This window comes from Gavia stellata, chromosome 6, assembly GCF_030936135.1.
Source record: "Gavia stellata isolate bGavSte3 chromosome 6, bGavSte3.hap2, whole genome shotgun sequence".
Classification (NCBI taxonomy): Eukaryota; Metazoa; Chordata; class Aves; order Gaviiformes; family Gaviidae; genus Gavia; species Gavia stellata.
In genome coordinates, this window is record NC_082599.1 from 28,935,857 (window position 1) to 28,954,407 (window position 18,551).

Consider the following 18,551-nt stretch of genomic DNA (forward strand, 5'->3'; position numbering starts at 1 on the left):
TGAGGATTTCACGTTCTGAATACAGGATGCGTTCCCGAGCAGAGCACACGTAAAGCAGTAACTGCATCATGGAAACTGAATTCTCTCTTGTTTTGTGAAAATCATTAATCTACCGTAGCAGCTGCCTATCACATACAGGAGTTCAGGTCTTTGTGACCTAGAATTTCATGTGTCAATTTTCAACTAGTTGAATAGGTATCTGGTAACACAGCCCTTTGTGCATGGGATGGGTTGGTTCGTTGGCTTGTTTTGTAGGGAGACAGCAAGGTGACATTGTTGGTCTGTGCTTTTCTCTGAGTACTGAGTTCAAAATGGAGGTGGTAAGGAGTATGGCTAGAAATGGGAAAGAATATCATCTTTGCAAAATTCCTCATGTTCAGTGTTCATGTAAATGCATCTTAAACAGAATTTATAAAAATTGCATGACCTTACCTACTTTTTTACTGCTATACCTGCAAGAAATTAAATACTTGGATGGATTCTTTGCATTGACCAAGTAAGATTTCAGATTTTTCATAAAATTACTTTGCCCATAGTGTTTCTTAAAGCCAGTTTATGGAAGCCTTGAAAGAGCTGTCATCCAGACTAATACTGTTTGCTTCCAGAGGTGGCTCCTAGAACACAGCAGTTCAGCTTTGTGTAGTGAGTGTTCACTTGCCTGATTCTCTGGGGCTGCCAAAGTCAAATTAAAACCAAGTTTCTCAGGAGAAAGCAAAAGACAGAAAACTAGTTGCACTGTTGACTCTGTGGGAAGAAAAGGAAGAAAACTAAAAATATGTATTAATCTCTAGTTTCCTACAGCCTACTGATAATAACAAAAAGCATTTCCAAATAGAATAACTAGGGGTTTTTAGTATGTTAAAGAATTTCATCATGTTTTTGATATGTGAGTGCTAGCACATCTTTGAAACTTTCCATGTTGATTTCTATAATGTCTAGAGAGGAGACTACATTTAGATCTGAAATACTGCCTTCTGTTTTTTTCACGATGGAAAGCAAGATTGGTGCTATGGTGGAGTATGTTTCCACAGGACAGGTGAGCCACTTAACTGGCTGAAGAACGGGTCATCCTGCTTCTTGCTCCTGGAAGCAGGATTACTTTCCATCATCCTTGTGCCAGCTCTAACAGCTCATTTGATGTCTCTGATTTAGCTCACTAAACTGGCAGAAAACTAACCCAGCAAGAAAGGGAGTATGTATGTATCTTTTTTAACCAATTCAGTGAGCTCAGGTGGCTCGCCAGACCTCAGAAGTCTCTGGGAGCCACCACAAAGGAAACAGCAGGAGCACCAGGGCTGTGGGGAGAGGCAAGACTGCTCCTTTTGGCAGCACTGAGCTGTTAGCCTGACTCAGCCATGTTGTGAAAACTCACCCTTAGGTAATAGTGTTCACACTACAGGTTGACTGACAGTTCTTCAAATAGTAGCCAGAAGGGAGTTACCAGATGTGCACGGTTTGTTGTTGTAGGGCGGCTTTTTCTGTTTTCGGTGTGTTGTGTTTTGAAACAGATACTTATTCTATTCTAATTGTGTTATTGCATGAAAACGTTCTGCAGAAAAATTACATGTGCAGGGCGGACCTGTTTGGGAACTTGACGTTGAGCAGGTGGGTAAGGGGCCACAGAACCTGGAAAATTTTCTACTTCAGCCTCTGGGACAATCTGCCCACTGGATTTTGGGGAAATCAGAAACATTTGTACTTCTGGTCTGCTGAACTTTGCAAGCTTGAAAGCCCAAGACAGAGACTGGTCCTTCATCTTTGAACATCAGGAAGTTTTTCTTGGGAGATTTGGTAGCCCCTGTTAATGTAGCTGACACATTGCCATGGATCTTGAATGCCCATAAGTCTGGAGTTCACTGGAAGCCCTCGCTGCAGAGTTTTAAACCCACTGCAGCTCACCCCACCGCCTCCCCAGGGCCTCTGGGGAAGTGGGTGGTTGCCATCTCAGGAAACCAGAAATGCTCTTTTTTGAAAACTGCCTGTCTGCCTTTGTGCTTTTGAAGCTGGCGTGATCCTATGTGGGTGTTTTGTTGTTGTTTTTTTGACAAATTGAAATATTTTTATTTCAGCTGGAAAATGCCATTTCTGTGCAGAGTTTAGGGAAGGGACCGATGTACATTGTAGGCATAACTTGGCATAAATGATCGTGGCTCTCTGACAGTTCCACACCATTAACAGCTGATGATAAAAGTTACAACCAGCTGTGACCTTTCTTCATTTTCTCTGTGTATGATAAGAATATGGTACGAAGTCCTGGCAGATTTTTTTTTTTTTTTTGACAAATTATTCAAGTACTGCACAATTATTAATTTTTTTTTCTCTTTGCTTTGTGGGCAGTGTTAATGTCACTTCTCGGTGTACATGCAAATGTTTGGAGATTTCATTGAAAGATGCAGCTAAAAACATACCAACTAGACTTTTTGATCCGTTGCCCTGGTATCTTTGTAAATGGATATTTTAACGTGATGGCATTTTTTTAGACTTCGTGAACTAGATTTCTCTGCTCAGAAATTTTCATTCATCCCTTTCCCACCCCAAAATAACTTCTGCCCTCCTCTTTGGATGATTTTAAATAATTCTGCTGGTGTTTTTCTGTGCTGATACTTCAAAATTTTTCCTAACAAACCTCCACTACTCCATTAATGTAATGTGAAAATGCAGTTGAGGTCCAAACAATGGGTAGAAAGGTTTTAATGTACTAAAGCAGGAAATACTAAAACTGTGTGAATATTTAATGTTACTCATCTCATTGCCTTTAAAATCAAGCAATTTAGCGATAACATGTTGAAGTGAACACTTCCATGTTGTTTACACACAAGTCAAAAGTAAACAAGAAGTTCCATAGTGTAGTTTCTTCTACAAAGCTGGCTTTAAATAAAGTTCCTAGAAAGGCTAAACCAGCTTAAAGCACAAAAGTAATTGGAAAATAACACTTTAATCCTAGTTAATGCACATTATTGACCTGTGTGCTCTAAAAAATAAATAAATAAATAAAATTATGTAGTCCTTTAATCATCTGGTGGAGCTGATTATTCGTGACAGAGGTCTGATCCAAAGATTAGCTACTGTGCTGGTTTTTGCCATTTCTGAGGACAGGTTAAATGGATTTATGTTTTATTTTTGTGAAGAGACTGCCTACTTCTTAACCTGTTTTGTTTGGTTGGTTTTTGGTTTTAGATACCCTTCCTAAGACTGAGGTAGATCAGAAGGTGGTAGTAATACAATGGAATTAACAGTGTAAACCAAAAGTAATTTTTCAGGGAGTTTGGAGGGCAGAGATATTTTGTTTGTTTTATTGAATAATTTGTTAAGATTGCTTTTGGATCTAAATTTTCCCTTTTTTTTAAATATATATTCAGAACCTTTGTATTACTATTTTAGATATGTTTATAAACTTGTAGTTGTTACTACACAAAATGCTAACAGAGAGTTTATACTTCTTTTTAGAGGAAAACAAAATATGCGATGTTCAGAAAAACTCTGCAAGCGTGTGTCAGAAGCGCAAAAGCAGCAGTGGATGTAACATAAGGTTTTACACTCAGAAATGACATTGTATAGATTGTCACAGTGACATAAGATTGCCAGGCTGCTGTCTAGAAAAACTTTCAGAAAAATGTGGGGAGGGGAGCTTTTTGAGCCAGACTATTTGTAAGCCTTGTCTGAAGTGTGTCTGATGGAAGCTTAGATATTATGATTTAACTTTCTACATTATGTGTATTGGTGCCTGTATGTCACACAGACACAAATAAGTTGTGTATCAGTGTATCTGTATAACTTCGTGTTTGGTGCTTATGTTTTAAATCAATTCTGCTTAACTTTGTTTCGGAATTGAGTGTGGGCTTCCATGCCTCTGAGAGGATGGTAGCGCTTTAAGTAGGAAATGATGATTACTTTGGAGAATACAGCTTATAATTATGTCACATAAAGGTTACCTTGAATGAGTGTTTTGTCCTACACATTAATTCTTCTCCCACAAAGTATTAACTCAGCCTTCTGGTACTTTCAGAGTTTCTAGAACATGTGACAAAAAAAGTTCTTAATAACTAATATGAATGGTGTCGGCAGCTGCCCACACATGAAAGCTAATTACTGGTATGAGGTTGTATATGATCGTCTGCCCATCACAGTGCATACATGCCACAGCAGTTAGTGGGACAAAGATGTAAATGTCCCTAATATGGGTAGACTGATTGATTTACAAATTTTTCTGTGAGGTTTTCCTCTCTTCTTCATTATATAAAAATTATTTCTTGATTAAGCATACCTGAAATGCTATCAAGATAGAATAAATCACAGTGTTCCCTGGAATAGGGGAAATGATGAAGTTTAGTTTCTCAAGGACCTCCTTGAGGATCTCCTCGTCCTTCTACCCCACTACAAAAGCCTTGGCTATTTCCCTGTGTTTTTCTAGTGGCCTCCCTTGCCTTCATTCCCAGTGACCAACCACGGCAATATTTGCCAACTGACCTGCTAGCAGGCCAAGAAGAACAGAGCGCAATGGGTTTTTCCTTCAGCAGGGTCATTACTCCTGGTCTCTTTTCACTACCCAGCTGCAATGATTATATTCTGTAAACATCTTCAAGTCTTCTATCTCTGCCAGTTTCAGCCATGTTTGACAATGTTTTCTTGTGTTATCAGGGATGGAAAATTGGTCATGTGAATCTAATTCCTTTAGGAAAAGAGCTCCAATTTGCATTATTTGTTTCCTAACATAATTTGCATTTATGTAGCAAGCTTCATATGCAAATATTAGGTTATCACCACCTCAGTTTTTGGCAGGCAAATAATTTTAATGCATGCTGGACCTACTGACATGCAAGTTACACAGTGTAACTGAGAGACTGAGCAGGCAGGCCACACTGCAGATTTTTAAGTGCTAGGAAAATCTCTGTCCTCGTCAAAGTGGGCTTCAATGTGCTGTTTTCATTCTGGCCAGGATTGCCTTTAGAACGACACCACGAATAAAACAGGAGGAGGGGAGTCCTAATCTCATAATTAAAAGAGGATAGTGAAATAATCGTAATTTCATAGTGAAAAGTTGAGTGTTACAATAAATATCTACCTTTTCAACAACACCTGAGCCTGTAATCTGAGACAAGTTTTATAGTTTAGTTGAACTAGTGATAAGAAAAATTGCTTGCCAGCAGTAGTCTGTGTGAGCTGTACTATTGTCTTTAACTGAGTTTGTTGTTGTTACTAATGTTTCCTCAAAGCCTTTTACCACTCATCAGAAACTGAAGAGGTAAAGACTTTTATTGCTTTGAGATTTCCCACAGTATTCTCTTGGAGAAGCTGGTGGATCGTGGCTTAGACAGGTGCACTCTTCGCTGGGTAAAAAACTGGCTGGATGGCCGAGCCCAGAGAGTTGTGGTGAATGGAGTCAAATCCAGCTGGCAGCCGGTCACAAGCGGTGTCTCCCAGGAATCAGTTTTGGGGCCGGTCTTGTTTAATATATTTATCGATGATCTGGATGAAGGGATTGAGTGCTCCCTCAACAAGTTTGCAGACGACACCAAGTTGGGTGGGAGTGTCGATCTGCTCGAGGGTCGGAAGGCTCTGCAGAGGGATCTGGACAGGCTGGATCCATGGGCCCAGGCCAATTGGATGAGGTTCAACAAGGCCAAGTGCCGGGTCCTGCACTTGCGTCACAACAACCCCAGGCAACACTACAGGCTTGGGGAAGAGTAACCGGAAAGCTGCCCCGCAGAAAAGGACCTGGGGGTGTTGGTTGACAGCGGCTGAATATGAGCCAGCAGTGTGCCCAGGTGGCCAAGAAGGCCAATGGCATCCTGGCCTGTATCAGAAACAGTGTGGCCAGCAGGAGTAGGGAGGTGATCGTGCCCCTGTACTCAGCACTGGTGAGGCTGCACCTCAAATCCTGTGTTCAGTTTTGGGCCCCTCACTACAAGAAGGACACTGAGGTGCTGGAGCGTGTCCAGAGAAGGGTGACGAAGCTGGTGAGGGGTCTGGAACACAAGTCTTATGAGGAGCGGCTGAGGGAACTGGGGTTGTTCAGTCTGGAGAAGAGGAGGCTGAGGGGAGACCTCATCGCTCTCTACAACTACCTGAAAGGGGGTTGCAGAGAGGTGGGTGTTGGTCTCTTCTCCCAAGTGACTAGCGACAGGACAAGAGGAAATGTCCTCAAGTTGTGCCAGGGGAGGTTCAGGCTGGATATTAGGAAAAATTCTTTACTGAGAGAGTGGTGAAACACTGGAATAAGCTGCCCAGGGAAGTGGTGGAGTCACCATCCCTGGAGATGTTCAAGGAACGTGTGGACGAGGCACTGTGGGACATGGTTTAATGGGCATGGTGGTGTTAGTTGATGGTTGGACTTGATGATCTTGCAGGTCTTTTCCAACCTTAGTGATTCTGTGAGATTAAACTTTTTATCATCTTTCCAAGCAAAATAAGAAAATGCAGGAAGGATTGTGAAGACGATGACTGTCATATTCTCATCAAAGGTAAAGAAGATGAAGTTAAGCAAGAGAAATACAACAAATAGAGGCGAATAATATTGTCTTTATCTCCCTCCCTTGGAAAAGCAAAAAGGATCTAGTGGGAGACTATAACCATGGAAGAAAATGTAGCTTTCAAAGTGCTGCTTCTTTTGCACTTGTTGCATACCGGACCGTCCATATAGCAAAGATGGATTGTGCTAAGTGTAGACATCTTTCACTACCCAGGAAGCAGTTTTGAGAGTGAAGTGGAAAGGAAAGAGATTATATAAATTAACACTATACTTCTCCAAACATCTAAAAATGTAAGGGACTTCTTGTTTTATTCTTAACTTTAAAAGAATGTACTTATTCTGTGGGATGATTGAGCTGGTCTAGAGGACCATGACGTTAACCTGAAACTCAGTGATTATGTAAACAATAAATCTAAAAAAAAAAGGTAATCAGCTTATAAAAGTTTTCTTTTTCAAAAAAGTAGTTTACTACTGGGGTTTACTTCCCCAGAAAAGTATGATTCACTTGGGCTTGGAAGTTTGCATTTGTTTTGATATGAAGAGGAGGGGCTTAACTGACAGGTGAAGTGAATGACAGTAAGATTTAAAGGTTTTCTAGGAATGTCAAGAACTGCAACTTAATGCATGTAGAGACTGGCCTATGGCATCCAATCTATGCCTTCCAGGCAGCTTTGCAGACTCTTTTTTAGGGATAATGTTCATCCTAAGTGCTAACATATGATAGATATGCTGGGGGCTTATCAGTTCAACAGCATCAGCTGAACAAAGGAAGAGTAGTGAATAGTTTTGAGGTTCTCCCTAAGGCATGGGCACACATGCCCAGATAAGCATGATTGCTGGGTCAGAAGACTTAGAGGACATACACATCTCTTGTGAAGCTTTTGTTTTCAACTTCTTTCTTATTAAATGATTGAGTGTGTCATAAACCTTTACTTGGATCTGTACTATGTTGGTTGCTTCAGTACTAAGGATGTATTGAGTAGCTGGTAAGTCATATCACCTGCTCATTTTGATAGCAAAACGAGATAAGAAAGGTGCGGCAGCATCTACGCTAATGAACTCTAGAATGGGATTTCCAAACAGCAAAATAAAAAAGTGAGATCTACTGAAAGATATGCTGTGGTGAGGGGGGTTCAGTGTTTTTGTGGGCTACTTAGAAAGGCTGGTATGCACATACAATGGAGGGGAAAGTGCTTGCATGGATGTATCACACCAGTAAAACAGAATGAGTTTGAACCTCAGAATTTCTTTATGCTTGACATGGAAGTATTGTAAATTAAAGCCAAAGTAAAATAAATTTTAATCATAGGGGATCCTGGCTCATGGATGAATGAATTCTACAGCTTTCTTTGAACTGTGGACCTGGAGGTAACAAATAGTAGAGGGATAGATATAACTGGGAGCTGAGAGAGGGAGTGAAATCTCCATCTTTGGAGACTTTCAGAATTCAACTGGACAAGCACCTGAGGAACATAGTTTAGCTTTGAAGTTAGCCCTGTGCTGAACTGGAGGTTGGACTAGTGTGATCTCCAGGGATTCCTTCCAACCAAAATTTTGCTATGAATGTTTGCCTTTTGATTCATCAGCTTTCTGAAAGAGTTGGCCACCTCTTGAAAGAAAGCCATATAAATAGGGATTGGGGGAGTGGGAATGATTTAGCCTCAGTGAAGTGGTTGGAGATGGAGTTGGATTTAAACGCTAAGGGTTCTTTGTTTTAGGATCGAGGAAAGCTTTGAAAGAAGTCAAACTTTTAAGAAGTTGGAAATACAAAAAAGCACAGAAATAAAAAGCTTTGCAAACTTAAAAAGTATGTAGATCTGAGATACTAAAACTCTACAGAAGTCTCTAATCCTCTCATATTGTTTTTCTGTTGCCATCTGCCTGAAAGTTTTTTGGGGGAAAAAAGTTTCTGTAGGGGAGTTTTTTAATCTGAGGTTTTGCTGTGATCTCGACAGTGGGATGTGGGTTGAGAAGACCCTGACAGATTTGTTTAGGAAAATGGAGCCTCTACATTAAGAACACCTGCAGAAGGGTGGGATACCAAAATTAAACTGGGTGGCAATTTGGAGTGCCACTCTCATAATCTTCAGTGGCATGTGCAGTAGTTGGATTTGCTGTTCCTTGTAATTGGGAAAGGACTAAACCTTGTTGCTTCATATCTGTAAATGCAAAAACATTCAGGATAACGTTTACCTTGTTACAGTTCCCCCCCCACCCCCTTACAAGTTTGAAGAAATCAGTCTTTCAGGGTTTTCATTCTGCAAGGTTTATATAGATTTTTCTCATGATTCATCAGGATAATTAGAGAAGATACTGGTAAGTTTTACTCCTGGTCAAAGAATTAGTTGTAGAACCCCTTAATACCCAGCTATAAAAACACTGTCAAAACTCAGTATAAGGCTGCCAAAGACTTACCATGTGTCTGCTTAGGCTAACACAGACCTCTGCCTTAGCATGGGCTTACACAGACTTCCTTCTCCTTCTTCCACAGACTTCCTTCTCATTCACCCTTATGCAGCATAAACTCTTAAACTATTGTTTTGCTGAAAGTTGCAGCTGTGGAGAATCTTTTTGCTGATATACTGGATTTTTGGGGGGTATTATTAGCTTGTTGAAATGAAACTGCTGTTGATACAAAAAGCTTTAATATGAAACCAGGATGAGGTGACCTGAAACTAGGATGACTTCATTGTTTTGCCAACTATACATATTCTTTCTTATAAGGCTATTACGTCTTGGCCATGTGCACATGGAAGCTAATGAGCTAATGTGTAGGTTTTATAGCACTAATGCTAGACAGAATGGTAGTCCCACTTTAAGAAAAGAGAAGAACCATCTATCCATCAATGTCCCAGGACAGCACCTGGTCAGTGCCTTGTTTGATTCAGATTGGTCATTGAGCAGTCTGTTAATCACCAATGGAAAGTGCAAATCACTTACAGTTTACTATATTTAGCTATAATTGTGTACAGTACATTTGGGGGGCGTTGGACTAGATAATCTTTAAAGCTCCTTTCCAACCCAAATTGTTCTGTGATTTTGTGCTCATCACTAGACTACTAAAGGTCTTCGCTCTGTCTTCTGTTAATTGTCCTGATCCCATAACACCAGCACAATTTTGTGTTCTGGATACTGCAGTCAGTGTTCCCTGGTACTGGCCTACTGCAGTCCTCAGGCCATTCGTTGGGCAGGAAGGGGCTAGTAAACATATTTGGCTGATATTCTGGATTGGCAGCTCAGCACTATTCTTGGTACGAAATGTAGATATGGACTCTTCTTGAGAGGAACCAGGGCGACTGAGATGAGGTTTGAGGATGGAAATGGGAGTAAGGAGAACAGCAGCCACTTGACATCCATTGTTGATTGCCTGTCTGCTGTACGCACAAAGGAAGGAAAAGAACTTTTTATTAATAAGCTTGTAGTGGTGCTGGAAGCAAATGGAAGCTGTGCGACCCTGGTAGTGGGTGCTGGAGAAACAAGCAGGGCTGGGGAAAGACTGAGCAGAAACACATTTCCTCCCTGCTGAAGGAGCTGGAGGCTATTTAAATGAGGCTGAGAGAAGAGCAGGACTCAGAAAAGTGATACTATCCCTTTACACAGAAGTGTGGTTGTAGGGAGTCCTGAGACTCAGATGTTCAGAGGGGACATCTTCAATACCTTCCTAGATTGAAAGTGCTGCCACTGTTGATGGACTGAAGCCTGAAATTCTGTTAGTTTATTCTGGAGCAGGGTGACTTAAAATTGGTGTGTCTGGCCTGTCTTTCTTCCTTATCTCAAGGAGAGAGAAGAAGATTTATGAGTAAGAAAGAGGGGCAAGAAACTGCAGTAAAACCTTGGTGCTTCCACAGAGTCAGTCTCTCCTGTTTTCAGATCCTACTAATCCTCTCTTAAAACTTTTTGTCTTTTTGCTTTCAAGTAGAAGCCAGAATACTGTTTGTTCTTGCCGTTTCTATGCAGGATAAAGAAGATAATGACAGGCAACAGAGTTAAGCAACTAACTAAAGTATAATGGAAAATAGCTGGCTGTCTTTTGAAGCTGAAGGTGACATTTGAAAATCCATGTATTTGGTAGCTAGTTATTGCTTGCTGTGTTGCACATGCTTTACTGTCTCACAGGATTCTTGCACAGACCAGGACAAATGGCAATCTAAGTTACAGAAGACTCTAAAATACATTTACAATTGGTTTTATTTTTTTAAACTGAGGGTGGGATAGACTTTCAAATGCTGTCTGTTGATCAAGAGACTACAAAGCTTGAGGATAACAAAATGTTGGAAGAGGAAAGAGTATAAATAGAAACCCCACTTCCTTGTTGAGTAGAAGCCAAACTTGTGGTTGAACCTTTTTATACGAGAGTTCGCTGAGGTCCAGATAGGCAGCTGAATGCAGATTTCTGAAGAAACCAAAAATTCTGAGGTCTGAGGGGGGACGTACATAGTACATACTGAAGACTGGACTGGGTTTTTCTTTCCTGTGCAAAACCTGGCTACGGTTTTTGGAAAAGAAGATACCAGTGGAGCTCAGAGAATGTTGGTGCAACTCCAGCACAAGCTCGGTGAGAGGAGAAACCGATGTCTGACCTTTGAGTGCATCACCATTCATTTGGGCCTGGGAGAGGCTTAATATAACTTAAAAACAGCCCCCCAGGACTGCGTATTTGAAATATGGGCTCATCTGGACCGTAGGATAAATATGCCTACTGCTCTCTTTTCAAACTTGAAAATATTTTTCCATTGCTAAGTAAGGGAATATTTTACAGCAGTAAGCATGATTATTTTTTTCCTGATAAATTTTCCCAGTGATGTCCTGCATGTCACAGATTATGCTGCTGATGTTTAAACCATATTATACTGCATGGAGCACCCTTCATTTCTAATTCTTATAGTCTCTAAATAGTATATGACTTAGATTTATTTTTTTATAGGAGTTTTATGACTAAAACTTTGCGTAATGCTTTTAAACCAAGGGTTATGTGAGCCAGAATCTAAATGTTTTGTAAAATGAATAATTTTGTCTGTTTTCTCTTAATTAAAATACAGCTTTAAACTTGCTCTAGTTCAAACAAGTTAATTCAAGAAATCTTATGGCCTATATATATACAGGAGGTTAGATGATTACAGTGGTTCCTCTGGCCTTATCTATGAACATATTTGCCATTCAGTTCTGATGAAAGACTTTTTTTTGGGGGGGTGACTTAGTAGCTCTGCCTACTAAGGTCACGTGTTTGTGATTTTTTTCAGAGCCAGATTTCAGTTGCTTAGTTTGGCAAAATTGCATTTTTGCCTATCCTATTTACATCAGGATTGCGTAAGGGGAATTGTTTGGGTTTGGGATATTTTCCTGGGGTCTTTGGCAGGGGGGTGGTGGTTGGGGTTTTTTTTCCCAGTCAAAAATTATCAACCAGAATGTGTGAAGTGCTCAAAAGAACCCACATTAGTTCCTGCTCCCAAAGGTCTGTGCTGTCATGGGTTGTCTGTCTGTTCAGTGTTTACCTTCATCCACCTTCCTAACACGTAGGTAGACTGGAAGAAGAGATTGCAGGGTTGCAGTGGAGAAGAGGAAAGGCCAGATCAGAGGGAAGCATTTGAAAGGCTGAGCCTGAAGAGGGAAGAGAAACTATGACTTCCAGTTAAGGGAAGAGATTAGAATTGAGGTCAGTGGGAAACCAAGGCAAGTTGAACAAAAAAAAATTTGGGAGTGGCTGAACAAGATGGGTCAACTATGGCAAGCTGGATAAGGTTGGGAACTGGTGGAGCTGGGGAGGTATGTGAGAGTTAATTCATTATTTGGGCTAGTAGAAATAAGGATGACTAATCTGTTTGGATATTTGAGATAGGAACTGGTGAAAGAAGTACACCGAAAATACGTATTTCTCTGGAAAATGATTCTATACTAGTGGACATCTTGGGCAGCTTGGTGTGCAGCTACCTATAACTGTTTTAACTCCATTAACTCAAATAATAACAGTCTATACAAAGATTCATGGCTTATCCTTGCAGGACCATATGCCTGAAAATTTAGCAAGATGTTGGGGGTTTCACATTTGGCTTTTTTTTTTTTTTTTTTTTTTAAGCAAAGAAGAGCTCTGCATTAAAGTTCAGTTTACAAAGTCAATTTGAGTGGTGAAACACTATAGATATTGCTACATTTTGGCCTCCTTAAGAACTCATGACCTCTGGGAGTTAGATGTCAAAGTTCTAAGTCAAAAAAATAAATTTCTCTCCAAATGAGCTGTTCTTATTCTTCCTTTCCTGTGAACATTTTCACATTTTTGATCTTTTGCTCCTGATTTCAAACAAAGGTTTCTTTTTGTCTTAAGGAAAACTAATCACAGGGAAAAAGTATATTCTGGATAGCATTAGCACATGAATTTGGTCTTTTGTTTTTTGCATATAAAAACTTCTGAGTGCTTTCTCAGGAACGGTATGTAAAGACAAGGAGTAAAAAGTTGGTTCTTGTGTTTCTTAAATCTCCTGTGTAACTCTCTTTCAGAATGTTTATGCATACACCCAACTTTACCCAATCTGAGTCATCTCACTGACTTCAATTAGCTGTCCCTTTGCTACTGACTGACTACGCAGCTCTTCCCTTACACACTTGATCAGTCTTTGTCCCGCTCGCTGCAGTCTACTTGCATCTTCACAAGTCTCCATGCAGCCAGCATAAGTTCCCTTGACAAATCCTGATTTTAGGGAGAGGTATCCTGTGGAGTCTTTCCTCCTGCATCCTTCATGGAATGTAGGACTGGAAGGGAACACAAAAGGTCATTCATATTTGTCTTGGCAGGGTTGAAACCATTCATGACAGATGTTTCTTCAACCTACCTCTGAAATCTTTTGGAGATGGACCACTCTTCAGAGAGATCATTTCCTTAGGTTGTTTCAAGTGCTTAAGTAGCCTTACTCCTGGAGAAACTGATCTAGCCTGAATTTGGTACAATTTAAACTTGCTTGCACTCTCATCCACAGCAAACGTACGAAAAATATATCTTACCGTGCTCTTCATATACCTGTTAACCATTTTCATGCCTCCCCAAGTTTTTGCAGTCTTTCATTGCAGAGTGCGTTTGCAAGTCCTCTAATAATTTTTCTTTGCAGGCCTCTTTACTTCATTACAAATGTAAACTAATGGTTTGACATAATTTATTTTCATGGCTGTTACTTACCTCATTATCTTAGAAATTTTGTTTTTCACAGTATTGTGGGGTGGAATTGAAGATGAACTGACTCCCCATCTCCTTTGGTCTCCCTTCCCCCCTGCCCCCCCCTTTTTTTTAAGAGATGGTATGAATACAAGTGCTTTGGAGTATTTTGTGTAGAGAATTGCCAGTTTACTGAGAAGCATTTTCCAACTCCAGGGAAGATCTTGAAAAGTGTAGACATTAATGGAATTAATAGGCATTAATGACCTATAACAAAGATAATTTATTGATGATTCTCAAAATACACTATTAGGAATAATACTTGGGTATTAAACAGCATGCCCCATGACTAAATGTTACTGCTTGTTTTCATAAGATAATTTCCCAAATATTGCGTTGTACCTGGGGGACCTGACCAGGCAGTCCTTGGGGACTGATGACAGCGTGGAGCAAGCATGCGTGGACCTGGGTATCATTGGCTTCCAGGGTAACTTGGCGTGGGCAAAAGCTGGCTGCTGTTCCCTACGGCTTCTGCCAGGTGCATTGGCTCTAACTAAACCTTTGGAGAAAATGGAACAGGACAGCCAAAAACACAGCCTTAGCAAAGGAGTTAAACTACAGTAACTTGAACCCTTTCATTTAGAATTGTTGCTGCAGGACTCTTTAAGGATACAGACTTTCAAAATACTCCATTACAGAAAGCAGTATCAGTTAAAATTAAAATAAAACCAGAATTACGTGACTAAATCTTTCATCTTTCTAAGCTGTCTCCTCTTACAAGCTATTTGCTGAATAACACTAACGGCAGAAGGAGATAACACAATCTTTACAACTTCTTGTACACACTCCCACTGACAAAGATTGGAGAAGATAGGCTAGGTGGATATTTGTTTTACAATTTCTGAGAAACAAATGCTGCTTTTTTTGTTTTACTACCTCTACCTTTTTAATAAAATTAATAATGTACCTTCTGTCTTTAAAATCAATTTAAATACTCTGTCTCTAGTTTATTGCTGTGATCTGCCCATTGTTACCAGCTGCAGCTTTTGGGATAAACTGAGTCATGTCTCCTCAGTAAAATCCTGGGCAGAGGTAGTCACGTCTATGCAATGGGAGGAGGTTAGTGCCCAGCCTGTCAAGTAGTCATTGTCCTGGTATGGTCAAAACCAGGCAATTTCTTTCAGTATGTTGCGTCTTTCTTTCAGCGCTCATACACAGATATCCTCTGTATGGAAACGAGGTTACAAATGGGGATAGAGTAACGGTGCACGTGTCCCCTAGCCTGATGTGGGACTGGGATGTGATGGATGTGCGCACCTGGTATCGCTTTCACACCAGATACTCATACTGCTATGTCTCCTTTGTTTGACACTTTGCCATTATTAGAACTTAATGGTCCTAAAGTGTGCAAAAATAGGGGCCCTGCTTTTTTTCTTTCTTTCTTTTTTTTCCTCTGAATTTTTCTCTTTAACCAATTGACACAGATTTATTCCCGGGTTTTGCAGACCACTTCTCAATGTTTTTCTCTTTCCTCGTCTTCAAAATTGTAAAATATAAATGTGGCAACAGAGTTCCCCCTTTCCCAGGGAACTGTACAATTTGGTTTTGGGAAGACTCAAGAGTTTTACTTATTCCATATAAAATGTGAAGGATTTCAGTGATTTAATAGGTATTTTTTTACTTTGCTAGGTGACACAATTGATGATCAAAGTAGAGAGTCAAAGGATAAAACTTCATTTCCGGACACCAGACCGATGTACAACCAACCTTCACAGGTAAGAGACTATTTCCTTACGCACACTTGATGAAACTTCCATAGCAGCTCATTTAAGAAGCATGAATGTCCTGCAGGAGAAGGTTTCAACACATTCACATCTTCTGTAGACTGAGTGCCTACTCAGCCTTCCTTGTCATCTATAGTAAAAGAAGCATTGCTAGTAATTAGATGGCAATATTATCAAGGCCACCGATACTGATTTGAAAAAGAAATAGTAAGAAGGCTGGGCTGTATGGTATTGCTGAGTATCTCATTTTTATACTTGAAACATGCAAGCATGAAACTGTAGCTAGAATGTTAATGAATTGCATAGAAGCATTAGCATTAGCGTGGTGAGTAGTCATGGAAAATGTCAAACATTTACATAAGTAATTTATTTCCACAGCTACCATTATAAGTAAATGTGTGAGTACAATAGACTGTCTTTATTGTGTGTTTGCTTTCTGTTTCAGTACTGTGTGGCTGTAAATCTGGACTTCTTTTTCTTCATGTGGTTTATTTAATATTTAATCCACGTATACCAAAGAGGGTTTTTCAGAGTATTTCTGCATATGATGTACACATATTTTCTTCTCCATCTCCTCTGAAAATGTTTTTGCAATCAGTATGAGCCTGTTTTCCATTGCCATATAGTCTTAAATATTTACAAGATAACTGAGACATTTGGATTGGACTTTTGGTACTTTTGTGGTGGGGTTTTTTTGCTTAACCTATACTTTCTCTCTCTCTTTCTCATATCTAGCCTTGGACCTAACTGTGTCTCTCTCTTCTCAATGCCATTTTAATATTTATTATTGCTAAGTCCCTTGGTATATCAGAGTTGTGTGTGATAATGTTGCATCTTTAAGAGTGGTTAACGTGTGTGTGATGTGTAGTCTCCTTTTTTAATTTCAAATTAAAAACTGTGTCTGATACAGAAATCTTTAATTCATCATAAGTAATGAGTGGTTTGCCTTCTGATAACGTACCAGTATGAATTAGTTACAATTAATCGCAAAATTTTAGTCTGACTTCTGACATCTGAGCTACGGTGTTTGCAACTGAAGTCCTGTAATTTTGAGGCAGTATAATGCATTGGTGTTGTGGTTACCTACACCACAACATTACCTACACTGTGGTTTCCCTTAATGTGATGTTCTCACTAGGTATTGTGAGCTGCCAATTATTGTAGCGTCAGTGGTTTGTTGAATTCTGTGGAATTTCAGCAAAATAGGAACTTGTGTAGATTTTAAGTGTTTATGAGTTAAAGGAAAGCAGCAAAGTTTTCACAATAAAATAGTGGAAATTACAGTGAAAATAAAACAAAGATTTATTTTATCTTTATATTAAAAGACTTAGTATGTCACAAAAATACTTGTACGAACTGGCTTGTGACAACATCAATTAAATTAAGATACAGCAGATACAGCATTTGGTAATATCTTAAGTTACGAATTCCAGTCTCTGGATTTAGGTGTTTGGACTTCACATTTACTTGAAGAAGTTTTCCATTTCTCAAATTAAATAGAGTAACTGAGGATCATGGAAAGTAAATGGATAGTTCTGGCCATTAGGGAAGCAATATTCCTATTTGCAGTAGTAAGTATGTTTTTATAAATTTGTGGGAGACATCTACCAATTTAGCAAAATGGGAAAAGCATTGTATTATATATTCAATATGTCATTGAGAAATAGAAAATTAATTGAAATAATAAACTTGTTAGCATTAAAACAAGAATACTTTTTAAACATAGTATAGTATGTTAAAAGACATCTGTTAGACTGCAAAGTAATACCAGATATTTATCATGCAGAGTTGAACAGAAGGGCTTTTAGTTCTTCAACTGCATCTTTCAATTGCTGGAAACTTGCTTTCATTTTTAAATATAATTTATTTTACAATTTAATAATGTAGACTTTGTGGAACATGGAAAGTGCTTTTAGAAATGTGATTTAAAGAAGAATGAAGTAATACTTTGTTCATGGGTCACTTCCTTATTCAGAAGGGAAATGAGGTTGAGTTTGATTTTTTGAAGAAAGTATCTTCTGGAGTATGTTTTGGTAACCGTCGTCATCTTTGGAATTTCCCCTTTATTTAGGTACTATTTGATTTGTTTTCTGTACAATTACTGAATTCTCAAGTACATATTTCTGTATAAACTTGCACAACTTATATAAAATAATGCACAAATAAAAGCTTACACCAAGATTATCTTGCTGCAACTAGCAACATGTAACAGAACCTCTCCTAACAACTGCAATACCTACAGTCTGTGTTATTTTAAGAGGTTTTGATATTGGATGTGTGTTAGAAGAACTGCAGATATTTAGAAACTTGTTGAGGAAGGGTGTTCTCAAAGGCCAACTTTAGTCCAAACATTTCGTCTTCTGCAGAGAATGGGAACAGAAGCGCCTGCTTTGAACAGTCCCATATGAAGTATCTTCTCCATCTCTGCGAGTACAGATGGAGGTTTGGGAGGGTCATCTGCTGATGCCGAGTCAGTCCTAGGGAGATGCGCTGTCCGGCAGGGTAGTGAGTGCTCTGGGCCTAATCAAGCACGTACGATTCCCCTGAAGTTGCTTCAGGCTCATGAACTAAGTGTCATACACATGTTTAAGTGCTTTTCTGGATTGGGGCCAAAATGCTTAGCGCTCTGCAGGGCCGAGAACTTAAATTAGTCTCTTTGTGACACTGAAATACAAAGCTTCTAATTTTAACTGCAACACCATTATAATAGAAAGAGATACTACGGTTTTATTTTTTCATGCTTGCGAGTTTTCCATTATTGTAGTACAATTTCCAGATAATTCAATCTTTATCTGCTTTCACTGGGAATTTAAGGTTATAGAAAATAACAGAATGGAAAGGTTGGTTTTGATATATGAAGAGTGCTAGAAACCCTAGTAATGTGGTGGGGTTATTTTTGATAATGAGCTACTCCATTGGTAAAGCAAATTAGTGCAACCATGTATTTTTGTCCTACTGTGAGAGCAATTATGTAGCGTATCTATTAGGAGACATAAAAATTATTTTTGACAGATGGTATGGCTGTGAATTAGGATTTATGAAGATTATTGTATGTCTGGTGTCCAGGACACCTGGGATTATTAAATTGATGTAAGAAACAACAACAACAAAAATCACATTTCTAGTAATAGCTGCAGTGTTTTGTATCTCCCTACTG

At 39.3% G+C, this 18,551-nt stretch overlaps 1 protein-coding gene across 1 annotated transcript in view; it reads left to right on the top strand.

The window, feature by feature from the left end:
• UMAD1 (UBAP1-MVB12-associated (UMA) domain containing 1) overlaps positions 1-18,551 on the top strand; it is a 74,249-nt gene that overhangs the window by 41,241 nt on the left and 14,457 nt on the right. Inside the window, exon 2 of the mRNA XM_059818954.1 lies at positions 15,300-15,385. Within this exon, the coding sequence (XP_059674937.1) occupies positions 15,300-15,385 (86 nt within the window). The remainder of the gene's footprint in view (positions 1-15,299; positions 15,386-18,551) is intronic.